This window comes from Atheta coriaria, unplaced genomic scaffold, assembly GCF_025399875.1.
Source record: "Atheta coriaria isolate IRGN ID8LTWV9N9 unplaced genomic scaffold, Caltech_Dcor_3.1 hic_scaffold_10_pilon, whole genome shotgun sequence".
In the NCBI taxonomy this organism is placed as follows: domain Eukaryota; kingdom Metazoa; phylum Arthropoda; class Insecta; order Coleoptera; family Staphylinidae; genus Dalotia; species Dalotia coriaria.
In genome coordinates this window covers 106,701-119,842 of record NW_027045452.1, presented here as the reverse complement: position 1 = coordinate 119,842, position 13,142 = coordinate 106,701, and the positions used below count along the sequence as shown (strand labels likewise).

At 35.0% G+C, this 13,142-nt stretch overlaps 2 protein-coding genes across 4 annotated transcripts; one reads left to right on the top strand and one right to left on the bottom strand.

Moving 5' to 3' along the window:
• The first annotated feature begins 23 nt into the window (after positions 1-23).
• LOC135800158 (synaptic vesicle glycoprotein 2C-like) lies at positions 24-12,490 on the top strand. 2 transcript variants are annotated; one of them, XM_065313301.1, is made up of 6 exons: positions 24-235; positions 8,394-8,450; positions 10,085-10,246; positions 10,521-10,683; positions 10,745-11,731; positions 11,790-12,490. In XM_065313301.1, exons 1-6 carry the CDS (start codon positions 124-126, stop codon positions 11,971-11,973), a joined length of 1,665 nt encoding a protein of 554 aa, XP_065169373.1. In that variant the 5' UTR covers positions 24-123; the 3' UTR covers positions 11,974-12,490. The 2 variants fall into 2 exon arrangements, with proteins under 2 accessions (XP_065169373.1, XP_065169374.1); XM_065313302.1 differs by lacking the exon at positions 24-235 and adding an exon at positions 8,152-8,305.
• lovit (loss of visual transmission) lies at positions 262-3,307 on the bottom strand. 2 transcript variants are annotated; one of them, XM_065313300.1, is made up of 9 exons: positions 2,808-3,307; positions 2,491-2,753; positions 2,177-2,431; positions 1,923-2,024; positions 1,462-1,702; positions 1,072-1,300; positions 886-1,016; positions 656-830; positions 262-599 (listed from the first exon to the last, which is right to left on the bottom strand). In XM_065313300.1, exons 1-9 carry the CDS (start codon positions 2,996-2,998, stop codon positions 369-371), a joined length of 1,818 nt encoding a protein of 605 aa, XP_065169372.1. In that variant the 5' UTR covers positions 2,999-3,307; the 3' UTR covers positions 262-368. The 2 variants fall into 2 exon arrangements, with proteins under 2 accessions (XP_065169372.1, XP_065169370.1); XM_065313298.1 differs by having other exon boundaries at positions 1,072-1,350; positions 1,506-1,702; positions 2,808-3,303.
• Positions 12,491-13,142: the final 652 nt, after the last annotated feature.

Here is a 13,142-nt window from a genome sequence, read left to right as displayed (position 1 = left end):
AATTTTATTTCTTGGCACCCGGTTGTTCATCTCCTGAATCGATCGCGATTGGCAATGATCTCTAAAATCATTATTACTTTTAAACGGTACTTCGTCCGCGCTCGTCAATTTTACTGATTGATAATGTACACGAAGAAAAAACCAGCTACAAGCGTTTCGTGGGCGGGAAGTGATGTCCTAATCGAAGTGCATCAATTGGACTCGGATGCCGAGATCGACGATGAAACGATGGAAGGTAGGGTGAAATAAAGTGAACGTTGATTATGCGCGACACATTAATATTCATGAAATCATCTTACAATCAAACATATCAGACATCAGACACTCAAACACAATTATCAACGAACAATTAGACGAAGTGCACTCGTTCATAGTTCCAAGTACATGACTTGAGTGGCACTCAAAGCCCCACAAAACGCTAGCATACTAGCGACAGCCACCACGGCAGTCGTAGTGCCGGTGACGACCACAATCGTGCCCATACAGAGTGAGAGTATAAATTGGGCCAGGAAAACCATACTAGAGACGATTGCAATGTCAGTACCCAAACCTCGTACCTGCCCACCTATGACTCCGATCCCTTCTTGATTTAGTTCAAACTTCAAAAAAATGTTAAACAATCTCTTCACATATAAAAATCAATTGCGAATCTTACTGTCCCGGTTGTGTGATAATGCGCGACCAGTAGATACGGCATGGTGAATAATGTCGAATACATTACTCCGGCAGTCCAACTAAATATGATTACACCAACTTTATGCTTGGTTAATGCCATCAGACACATGCCGGAAGAGTAAACCAATAATCCTCCAACGTACACACGTTTGGCACTGTAGAGTTTCAAACAAGATTACTAAGCGAATATAAAACTAGTTTATTACCTACCCATATTTCTTAATTAGTTTTTCAATAACAGATGAGTAGCAAGCACATGATAGTGAATACATCGACATACCCCAACAACCAAAACGAACTCCATCTTCGTACAACTCTCTACTTTCACTTCCTTCCGGTGCCTATGTAGATAGATGAATATTTTAAAGTGTTTATTATGTATTGCTTTATATTTACGGTTGGTGATCCATTAAAAACTGCCTCTCCAACGAAATCAGTAAAATACAGCGAGTAGCAGACGTGCGCCATCCAACAGAATAAATTTGTCAAGCAGAGAATTTTCAAACTTCTCGGCATACAGACAATGCTCTGTAAATACGTCACAAGGGACGCATCTGGATGAACGATAATACTCGACTGTTGCTTCATTATTCGTTTTCTATTGCCAGAAATCTCATTTTCAACACTTCCCATTGCAACGCCTTCACTTTCATTAAAAGCCGTTTCTTTGCAATTCTGGAAATGAAACAACATCATTTGTATCATGTTCAGCTTACATCTCAGTTGTTTAATAAAAAAAGGGAAACATATGAAAGTCGTAAATTTGTTTTGTTGCCCCAACGGCACGATTTGAGTCGAAATTGAAATTGATATGGGAATGGCAATAAAACCTCATTGTTCCCGTCGGTTGGAGCAGGGGAGAGACTGCCGTAGCCGGGACCGTTCGTATGCAAATTCTCTAGTTGATGGCTTTCCAATAGCTGGAGCGGGATTTCCTTGAAGCTTGTCAGCGTCAGCGTCACGCACACGACAAAAATGATTGTGATGAGTGTGAAAACTGCGCGTACGTGACCGCCCAATAAAATTCCTACAATACACATAGACAATAAAATTGTTTCACAGATGATCAAAGATCAATCAATGCGACAAAGTTTATTTATTGCATCAGTAATTGAATCCATTTTGAACCGGTTAAAATGAAATGGATTTATGTGTATTTGGTCAGGTAGTATCTATTTTTAATTTTTGCATAGAATTTTATCAGTAGACATATGTCGGTTTATCAGTAGCATCCGTTTTTGACTCACCAATGGTGGTGACATCCCAATTAATGCCTCCTAATGCATATCCAAAGAATCCTCCAAGGCCAGCCATTATCGTGAAAGTGCTTAATCCTTTTGCGTGGTCATCTAGATTTAATTTTATTAGTTTGCAATGAAATTCTTCAAATATGTCAATATATTTTAGTACATATTAAATTTCACACGATAAAAATCGAAAAACACATAAAATATAGATTTATATATTTGAAAGTTGAAATTAATAAATACAATTATGTTACCTTCGACGGTGACATCCAAGAGGTAGGTCCTCGCGGGACTTTGACATGCGTCAGCATCAAAATCCAATAAGACAGTACCCAAAATAGTAAACAACACACCCCACGGATGACTATTTGGATGATTAGTATTATCATCAATATTATTCTCAGATGTAGCGGAAGTTCGATGTGAAACTATTTGTGTAACACTAGTATTGTAATAAGGATCTCCAAGTGCATAACCAATATCCTCGCCGTTTGGCACAAGTAGCAAGCCTATAAGATTATATAATTTGAAAATTAAATTTCTTTCTGTATTTTTTTTTATGAATTACCCAGTAGAACACCTAAGGACATACAGAAAATAAACGGTCTGCGTCTGCCAATGTTCAACGGACATTTATCACTCAGCGATCCTAAAATTGGTGTGAGAAAAAATCCAATTAAAGGGCTTAAGGCCCATACTAGGGTCATGTGCTTATGCTCAACACCGATTTTGAGCAAAGTTGGCGACACAAACGCCGTTTCGGCAGCGTATGAAAACTCAATTCCCATCACTGCCGCAGAGATACGAATCAAATCCGTGCGAGATTTTTGTCTATAAAATTACATCAATCGGAAGTATATTTTACTAAAAAATTTAAAAATTTACCTGAAAACGTGTGCATGTTCTTCAGTGATCGTATCACCAGGTTGTGGAACTCCAAAACACTTTTTTCTAACACTCGCCAATAATCCATCAGAGTTATCCTCCTTATAACTAGCAAACTTTTCTCGGAGATTATCCTTAAACGTATGCCAACGACCAGTTATGCCTTGATACTCATATAATTTTTCAGCCATATTGCTCAAATATTATGTTTTCACGTGTGTATTATTTGGAGACACATTGTGTGATGTACGGTTGAAAGAGCTCACAGAGACTGAGTAAACATCCAGCTGGCGGTTAATGAAGTCCCTGCAGACGGCCGCAGGAGAGACAATACGAAGTCCTGCGCCGTTTTCGTTTCTGTCGCGCTCGACGCTCCTCGCTTCGGATGAGACGTCGCGAATGTTTGCGATGCAGCTTTTTCTTGCGCACTGGCTGTCGAGCAACGATAAGAAACCCTACTAATTAGGTCGTATAATTGGATCTGGGATCGGCTTGTCGTAACTGTTTTGTGAAGCAATCGATGCGCTTTTCTTTTTGCTGGCGACAAAAATATTGAGGGATTAATGATTTGGAAGGTTTTAGTGTTAATTTTATTTAAAAGAAAGGTTAACTTGAATAAAACACACATAGGTATTATACAGTATATTGGACTTTTAAAGTAAATACCTACGAATGTGTGTGATTTTTTATCTGAATTGCATAAATTTTTGCTAGTGACATAAAATATTGAGGGATTAATGAATTTGAATACTTTAGTCTCAATTTTATTAAAAAAAAAATTAATAAAATACAAATTTTCAATTAAATTCCTCAAAATCAATAGAATCATTCGGGAAATATTAATTTTCAATGTTGGTAATGCTGCTTTTAAATAACATTGTTATTCAAAGTAAATTTTAATGAAAATGCGTTTCTTTGGATTTAAATTGCATAAATAGATCGATTATGCCATGGCAAATTAAACTTCAAACTTACCCTCCTGAGAATCCCTAAAAATCCTTCAGAAAATATTTAATTTCAATATTTGTAGAGTTGTTTTCAAATAGCATTTTAATTATAATGATTTATTTTCGTTCAGTTATTATAAATAAAAATAGCATAAACAATTTGTCACGTTGAAATTTATGGCGCTCGTTATAAAAATAATCGCAATGCCTCGAAATAAAAGCAACAAGTGTGAAGATAATTTACGACACGAGAAATTTTTTGGTCTGGTTCCGGATTCTTGGGCGTCGTTCCGGTTCGCCGCAAAACATTGACTGACAAGGACTACTTCCTTTTTCTTCGTCGTTTATGATGATGTTAGTCACGTACCATCAGGTTCCACCGGTTCGCGTTGAATACAGACCCATATATTTCGACATCTGCTGAAGTCATACATTCTCACTGCGACAGAGTTACGATGTGATTACGTATACGGATAACATGCTTGTTTGTTTACGAATGAATGAATTAAATATTTGGGCTGGACATTTGGTTGGTATACATTTATCAGAATACTTTTTCATTTTCTTACCATAAAATCCAGAAGGTTATTTTTAAAATGTATACATTGGACAGGTTGATGAAAGCATTACGATTACATGATGTTGTTTATTTTTACCGAAAGTAATATGATATGGTGATGGATTAAAAGGGTTACAAACGTGATGTTTTTGTGCAGACCTTTTATTGTCGGCGGGTTTGTAATTATCTGATTTTACATTATACATCGAGGAACATGAGAGCCAAAAACCGGTACCAACTAAAGAGAAGAAAAATTGCAGTGTCAATGAAACTGATTTTTAATGCGTGACTTAATATGCTTCAAGATAAATATCTGTAGCTTATTTACACAGACAGCTTTTCGAGTAATCTGATAAATTATATTTAATTATTAATCACTTGAATTAAATTTTATTTTTCAATCTTAAGTTCCCCAAGTAATGAAGCTATTATTTACAAACATTGCTTTATTATTACGTGTTTTAATACAAAATAGCCTAACTAATTGCGTTATTGTTCCTTTGACCTATTATGAGCTATCTCTGACAATAAAATCATCAAATTTAATTTAAAGAAATGAAGAAAGTAATAATGAACTTTAACGCCATCTAGCGTCAAAAATATACAAAAATTTCCAAAATTTCAAAATTTCAAAATTTGTTATGTGTTTTTAGCGCGAAACCGTCACAAATAAACAAACACACATTCGCATTTATATTTTGAGTTCCATTTATTACACTAGTTACCAAACATTATGTGATCACTACTTCCAGATTCCAATCTTTAACTCATTAATGCATTTCATTTCCGTCTTGTTTGAAATATATTATTAGTGTTATAAATCGTGTTACGTGTGGTTTGGTGTAACTCGCGGTCAAGTAAAACCGGCGTCGTTCTTGACATCCACGCTGCTTGTTGAATTCTGCGCGAAATAATGAAACAATCGCGCTGTAACCGAGCGGAGAGCTGTCGCGGATGGCGCGCGAGTTGAAGCAGAGCATTGAGCATCGTCATCGTCGGCGAAATCGCGACGAGGTCGTTCATTGTCGCCGCGTTTTCTTTCCGTCCGTCCCTCGGCGATACACTGACCCTCTCGCCGACATTGCTCCGGCCCGAGCACATCCGACATCGGGCACCTCGCCACTTCTCATGAACGGTGTCGACACTAATTGCACGCAAAATTACTTTGATCTCATAAATATCAATATATGCACGAATAACTTTTTAACATTGAAGATAAAGCTGCAAATTTTATTGGAAATATTTTTTCACATCTTCACTTTTCATATATGTGTGTGAGTATGAAAACCTTTTCATGAATTGATTTAAATTTAATATTTATTGGGTGCGTAGTTGAAAATTACGTTTGCATAATTATGCAAATTGCCGCATCAAGGATTTTGTTTCGTCTTCGAGGATTCGCGGGCGCATTGTTCGTAGATATCGCCGGATTAATTGTTAATCGACGGGCGTGCGCGGTTTTGCGCAAAAAATAAAAGTGGAAGTGTCGTGAGACGCGTGATTTACATGCGAATTTCTCGCGACGCGCCGAAACAAAGGACGAACGAAATTGGGTTAAAGTCAAGAAATAAATCAACGGTGGTGGCAGCGCAACTCAAAACATGACATCAACTAGATTTCAATAAATTCAAATTTCATCAATAAATCTCATAAATTGTGTCAGAAAATAAATATTTTTCGTTTCACATTCACCAAAAAAGGAAAAAGAAAAATTTACAATTACTTAATAACACATTATTGATTATTTATAAATAACAGCAACAACAACAACATGTTTGAATATGTCAACGTAAAATTTTCTGGAAATAAAGTTAAACACCGAGCCATGGTCGTAAAAATGTCGCACGAAATTCATAAGTGGTAACCTAGTAAAAAATCGCCAAAAACAAGATAGATTTGTGCCAATAACAGCGATATTCGGATAACAACATCGCCAATGACGAATTCCAAGCAATCCAAACATTCATTATTACTTATAATATGATTTCAAACACATAAACTGTGAATATTTCAAAATTTATGTGTGCTACTAGGAATTGCGGACGGGAGACGGCGACAAATCAAATATCGCGGCACTTGTTCGAAATTATGCGGCATTAAAATCACTACCAATGTCTGACGCGGTGACATTCTGCGAAATTGGCGAAAAGGCAAGGAGGAGGTGTTGTTTATTAATTTTCCATGGTCACATTCAGTCTGAACCAAATTCTCAATTTCTATTATTTATCTCTGAGCTCGCCGCTGATTTTTGCGGACTTGAAAATTAGCATTTCGGTAACTTATGTGGTTACCAACCGTTTAAGCGATTGGTAATGGTCGTATTACATGCCAATTATCATATATTCCAACGTTATAATACAAGAATAAACACTTAAAAAGTAATTTGATCTGTATTCGGATAAAACAATATTAATCTAATGACAGTTTAAAATTACAAACATTAAGTACGAAAATATTGTAAATTATTTTTAATAATTAATATTTAAGACATTTATCAAGTGTGAGATCATTGTGAAAGGTCAGAACTTATTATTATACCGTGCAATTTGTTTTTTTAAGTCTGCCACTTAATTCTTTCAAAATGTTATGACACGCAAATGTGTAGGTACTATATGTTTATATTTTTTTTTACCAAGCGACACGTCAATCACGCGTTCAGACCACCTTTAACTCGCAGTCATACAAATTTTCGCTAATTACATCCGTTCCAGATTAATATTTTTTTCAATCAATTAATTAGTTGTGTATGCTTTAAATCGATTTTTAATTAATCGCAAACCTAGTTTATTTTTGCAAGGATAATAAAAGGCGATGATTTTTTGCGTATTTTAGGCTAACTACTAAAAATATAGAGGTCTATAATTAACGTAAATGTATGGAAACAAACATTAACGGAGAAAATGAAATTATAATGCCATCGCGTAATTAGTTGACATAATAATGGATGTTTCACGCATTGAAGGAATTAAACTCTGAGTTCTGATCAATTTTAGTATACAAAGTGTTTATTATTTTATCTTTCGACAAAAAATTAAAAATTAAATATTATGATGTTTTAATAAAGTTGTTTTTAAAATATCTGTAATTAATAATATAAATGATGAACTTGTTGTTGTTGTGCATATAATAGAAGTTGTCTTAATCAATCGAATCGATTATTCTGGGTCTGACATTGTTACGCAGTGCGATGGCACGGCACGAGCGATCATTTCGTAATTACGCCTCGTTGCAAGCACTCCGGTGTTCCGGAGAGAACCGGATTCGACCGCCTTTCGAAAATTTTCCCCCAAAAAGCGGAAAAAAACACTTTTTCCAAAATAAATTCCACCAACCTAACAAAACAAATTAACCAGTGACTAAAAATATATCAAACACAACAACAAATTATTATCAATCGAGGATGTTATGACAGAGCGTAAATTTTCGTTAATTATTATTGTTATCATGCGTGCACGGCTATAAATAAACAAGTTTAGAACAATCGTAAAGTATTTTTAGTCGAGACGTTGATATTTATAACCAAATCACTTGAAACATATTCACCGATTACAATCACAACGTGATAAGTTCCTTTTATTAATAATCTACTAATAATGTATACAAAGTAAACTTGTTGAGAATATTGTTAAATTGAAAATTTAAAAAATTCCGTCACGGTTCCGCAGTGTGTAAGTTTTTGGGGGAAGTGGCGAGAGTAGCGCATTGATGATATTCGCAGCCGCGAGTTGCTGATCTTGAGATAATGAGTGATAATGGTGATCGCGCCAATGAAACGCAGTGTCCTTTGAAGGCTACTCCTGCCCGGCTTTTTGGCTGATCGCGAATCGACAGCTATATAATTAACTATTGTCGGACCGCGTGCGTCTTTAGTGAGAGTTTGCGCAAAGCCAAATAAACGTTCTTTTCGCGACGAGCTCGCGACTATAACTGAAAAGTGTCTGCGAAAAGTTTCAAACATTGACAAAGTTTACATTTATCTTCAGACAAGATGGGTTAGTTCAATTTTAAACACTTAAAATCACCTAAAATCAAATAAAAATAACAATAATTCATTGTGTTTTAATATTTGTGTGTTTTTAGGGTTGGACTTTTTGGAGTCACAGGGAGAAGACTTTGAACGAGCGCTTGAAAGCACTGGTGAGTTATAAAAATATTCATAATCTATTAATAAATAGTTTAGTTAATTAATTTGGATTCATATTAATTAAAAATGCGTTATATTAAATTTATCGCGCCATTAAACGCACATTAATTAAATATTCAAGTGCCATAAAATGTGTTTCATTTGAATATAAATTTTTTAATTTACACACGAAATTTTACTTTCTAGACGTTTTATTTTGATCGATTACACAAGTGAATGTTTAAAAATTAATTAATTCAAATTGATTACAAAATTACAATGATTGAAAACGTAGAACTTTAAAAGGATACAAGATTAATTGTGTCTCGAATATTCGGACATGACGTGAAAAGATTAAATCGATTCGCAAGACACACGCACAAAACGTCTCAATTAAAGTGCTACTCCCAATTATGATATATCGTGCACTCCATTAAACGAAATGTTAATTAAGTGATCACGAGCGCTAAAAATAAAAAAATCTTAAATTGTTTCGAAATAATTTATTAGTTCATTTTGTATAAATGAGAAAATTATTACCTGTATTTACACCAAATTCAATCCATTCATGACAGATAAGATCAAATTTGTTTAAGTGATCGACAACATCTGTTTTTGAATGGTTTGAATCGTTTGAATAATATTGAAATCGAGAGCGGAATCATCTCGCGTGAAATAGATAAATCAAATCCAGAAGGTGTTACTCAATGTTATGGGCCACCAAAAAATTTCCATCGGATTTGAATAATGCATAAATTAACATACGCATTTAAATAAATTACTTCGACTTTAAATTCAATTCAATTCGGTAGAAATTTGTATAAATCAAAGAGAATAATGCGTGAGTGTGATACAAATGTATTGCAATAATAAAATAACGAAATAATGAAATGTCAATCATGGATTTACTGATTTATAACTTGAAATGATTTATTGCTTTCATAGTGTCATCACTATTAAGAAATAAAATTAATTCAGTTTAAATTTAATTATTATTTGATTTTTTAAAAATTATAACCTCAAAAAATACTATTTTGAAATCGTGAATAATGTATAGTATTCTATTTGACTGTAATTATGTCAACATTCAAGCACTTGACCTAAAAATAAATCCCTTTTATTCCAATTCTGAAACACATTTTTATTATCGATGCCTAAATATCGTTCATGAGTGAAGTGACACTTGATGCTCCTAGTATAATTAAGCGATTATGCGTGCATCTGAATGGCCCTCGACCTTGGTCATTCTTTAATATTCCAGGCGCGCGCGCGACGCTTTTGTACGAGTTATTTTTGTTTGCTCGACGCGCGGCCTGAAAATGGTTTCTTCCTCGATGTTTGCACACCGGCGCACGTTTGCAGCCGCTTCGAGTAAAAGTGGTAAACATCTTAATTAATTAAGAAGCGCTTCACAAATCGTTCGATATATCGAGTGCGTTCGCCTCAAGGACGTTCCATAAGAATTACTTAATATAGTTTCGTGTGTGTTACACATGCATTATGACAATGTTTTTCATGTTATTTTCGTCAAACTGATCGATCGAGCTGAGTTAATTTCTGTACAATTATAAATAAAGATGTCTGTCTGATAGGTCAATGTGATCAATATTCAATAAGTTTAAAAATTGTTTTTTTTTTTTAATTTTAGGTTTTGGTCGATTTCACTACGCATTACTGACACTATGCGGCTTGATTTACCTGAATACTGCAGTGGCCATCACGATCATCTCGTTTGTGCTACCGTCGGCGACCTGCGACTTCCAGATGACGTCCTCTGACAAAGGATGGCTGACCGCTGCGCCAATGCTAGGCAAGTGATTTATCTGCGCTCGAAATTCACGCATGATTAATGGATGACAATTTGGCGAAATCGCATTGAAATGAAAAGCCTTGCCACTTGTCGAATGTTTAAACCCAAAGAATGTCGATTATATCGATTATAAATGCAAAGGTTATCCGTCAATCTCATGCGCGCGTTTTTCCTTTCTTCCTTAACAGCTTCAACCTAGACCAAGTCATTTCAAACTAATTCAAGGATTTGCGTAGACATTAGTTATGATTCTCATTTTTCATTTAATTTTTAGGCATGTTGTTGGGATCTTACTTCTGGGGTTGTCTGGCTGATACCAAAGGACGCAAGGTTGTTCTTATAGGTGCACTAATTATGGATGGACTTTGTGGGATTCTCTCCAGTGTTGCTCAAACCTATATTCTGTTTTTGATCCTAAGGTTTATCAATGGATTTGCGTAAGTTACCTTCTTCTACAACTCAACTTAAGAAATATTCTAATTTTATTTAAAAATTTAGCATTACGGGAGCTATGGGTATATGCTTCCCTTACCTTGGCGAATTCCAACCCGTCAAACACCGTGAAACCATTCTTTGTTGGATGGAGATATTTTGGACCATTGGAGTGATAGTACTTCCTGGTATAGCATGGATTGTCATCCCATTGGAGTTTGAAATCATCATGCCCAGTTTCAAATACGCCAGTTGGAATCTTTTCGTTACCGTTTGTTCAATACCTTCGATTCTAATCGGAATGTGGTTGCTCTTCTTCCCTGAAAGCCCCAAGTTTCTCCTAGAATGTGGAGAAGCAGATGAAGCTCTTGAAGTTCTCAGAAACATGTACTCCATCAACACTGGTAAATCTCCAGACACGTTTCCAGTTCACTCTCTACGAGAAAAGGTGCGCACCATGAGTGTGGTCTCACAGAACTCCACCCGTAGTGTACGATCACTTCGCATCAGAAAACCAAAAGAACTTAAACTACTTCTTCAAGAAATTTGGGAACAAACAAAGGCGTTGTGCAAACCACCATACCTCAGATATACTGTATTAACCTGCTTAATTCAATTTGGTCTCACCTCGAGCTACTTCACATTGATGATCTGGTTCCCTGAGTTATTCTATCGTTTCGAAGAGTTTGAATCTCTCCACCCTGGACAAAGTGCGTCGGTGTGTGATGTGAGTTCCATCGTTATTGGAGGTAATTCCACAGATGTTGAATACTGCGGGGAACCAATTGGTGATGAGGTGTACCTTCATACTTTGATCATCGGTCTGGCGTGCATTCCTACCAGTTTATGGTTACCACTATGTGTGCATCGCTTCGGCGCCAAGTTCTTCTTGGTGTTCAGTTTGCTGGTTGCTGGTGGGGTTACCATGGGTTTATATTTTGTTGACTCTAGCAGTACCAACTTAATTTTGTCCTGCATCTTTGAAGCTCTGACCAGTTTAGCTATCAGTACAGTGTATTGCGTAATGGTTGATCTATTTCCAACACAATTAAGGTAACTTATGAAGTTATAACCTATAAATATGATTGTATATAACATATTGTTTGTTTAGGGTAATGGCGGCAGCTTTATCATTGACATTTGGACGAGCAGGTGCGTTGATTGGAAATCTCGTCTTTGGTTTCCTCATCGATTTGCATTGCGTTGTTCCGATAGCCTTGTTCGCATTTATGCTCGTCGGGAGTGGACTGTTGTGCTTCAAATTACCGAGCACAGGACAAGGGGCTTTAGATTAAAGAGTGAACACGTTTTAAATAGCTTCAATTTATTGAGAAGTTATGAAATTATGAAATTGTGATACAAGTTTTGCAATTTAGCAAAGACATCAAACATGATCAGTGTCTTTTAAGAATCTATCAATTAAATCTAACCTTGAAGGTGCAATAAATACAAATGTAACAAGTTTGGTGCTAAAGTTTGATGCACAAGTAGCAAATATTAATGAACACATTTAGTACAATATTTAATTTAAATAAGGTACAATTATGTATAACTTAATTAATTTATTTTAAGTCATTGTTAAGCCATATCTGTATACCCGTAATTATTTATTATTCCTATTTATTGTATGTAACTCTTAGTTTAATTATTTATGAACAATTTTGTTATTTAATGTATTTATTAAATTTGATTGTTTGCCATGTTTGAAACGGTTTTGTGATTGAAAACACGTTACTTTACTGCACAAAGTGTTGCACTTTGTATGGAATGTATTAGTTACCATTGAAAATAAAAAAGCAATACGACATTTAATATCTGAAATATTTAAAGTATACATCTATAATATAAAAATGAATCTCAGAATCTGTTGGTAAGCGCATAACTCAACAACGCCGAGACCAATTTGACCAATTTTTTTTTAAATGTTCGTTAAAGTCCAATAATTGTTTTTGCTGTAAGAAAAATTCGAATAATTGTCGGGAGAACCCTAAAAACAGCCCTTTTCTATAGGATAAAAATTGGAATTGAGATTCAATCATAGATATAGTTAAATAGTTCTATCCAAGATGGCGCGCTGAGGCGCATTATTAGCTATTCTTTATATAATTAATTTCTTTAAAATAAAATTGCGAATCTTTTTGACAGAATTGACACATACTATGTCTAGAACAAGAGAGTAAAAACGAATTACATTTTTATTAAACACTACCGGGACAAAGTTGCGGGCAAAGGCTAGTTTTAAATATTTTTCCAAAAAATATAATAAAATGCAATCGTTTACGTGTGGTTCGGGTGGTAATCACATAAAAATGTTATGTCCGCGCAAATAAAATTTGTATTATGTATTCATGAAAAAACAGGAATGTAAAAAACAATTTTTAAAATGTCCCACTCACGAAGTCCATCTGGAAGTGTGTACTATCTAATTCCGAAATAAAGTTGAATGAAACCTATATTGAATTAT

What these genes read in the sequence shown, in the direction of transcription:
- LOC135800158 (XM_065313301.1), top strand. Translation starts at nt 124, where the DNA reads ATGTACACGAAGAAAAAACCAGCTACAAGCGTTTCGTGGGCGGGAAGT. An exon ending in CGACGATGAAACGATGGAAG is followed by an intron (nt 236 to 8,393) that starts GTAGGGTGAAAT and finishes GTGTGTTTTTAG; the next exon opens with GGTTGGACTTTTTGGAGTCA. An exon ending in CTATTTCCAACACAATTAAG is followed by an intron (nt 11,732 to 11,789) that starts GTAACTTATGAA and finishes TTGTTTGTTTAG; the next exon opens with GGTAATGGCGGCAGCTTTAT.
- lovit (XM_065313298.1), bottom strand. Translation starts at nt 2,998, where the DNA reads ATGGCTGAAAAATTATATGAGTATCAAGGCATAACTGGTCGTTGGCAT. An exon ending in GTCCTTAGGTGTTCTACTGG is followed by an intron (nt 2,432 to 2,490) that starts GTAATTCATAAA and finishes ATAATCTTATAG; the next exon opens with GCTTGCTACTTGTGCCAAAC. An exon ending in TTGGGATGTCACCACCATTG is followed by an intron (nt 1,703 to 1,922) that starts GTGAGTCAAAAA and finishes TGTGTATTGTAG; the next exon opens with GAATTTTATTGGGCGGTCAC.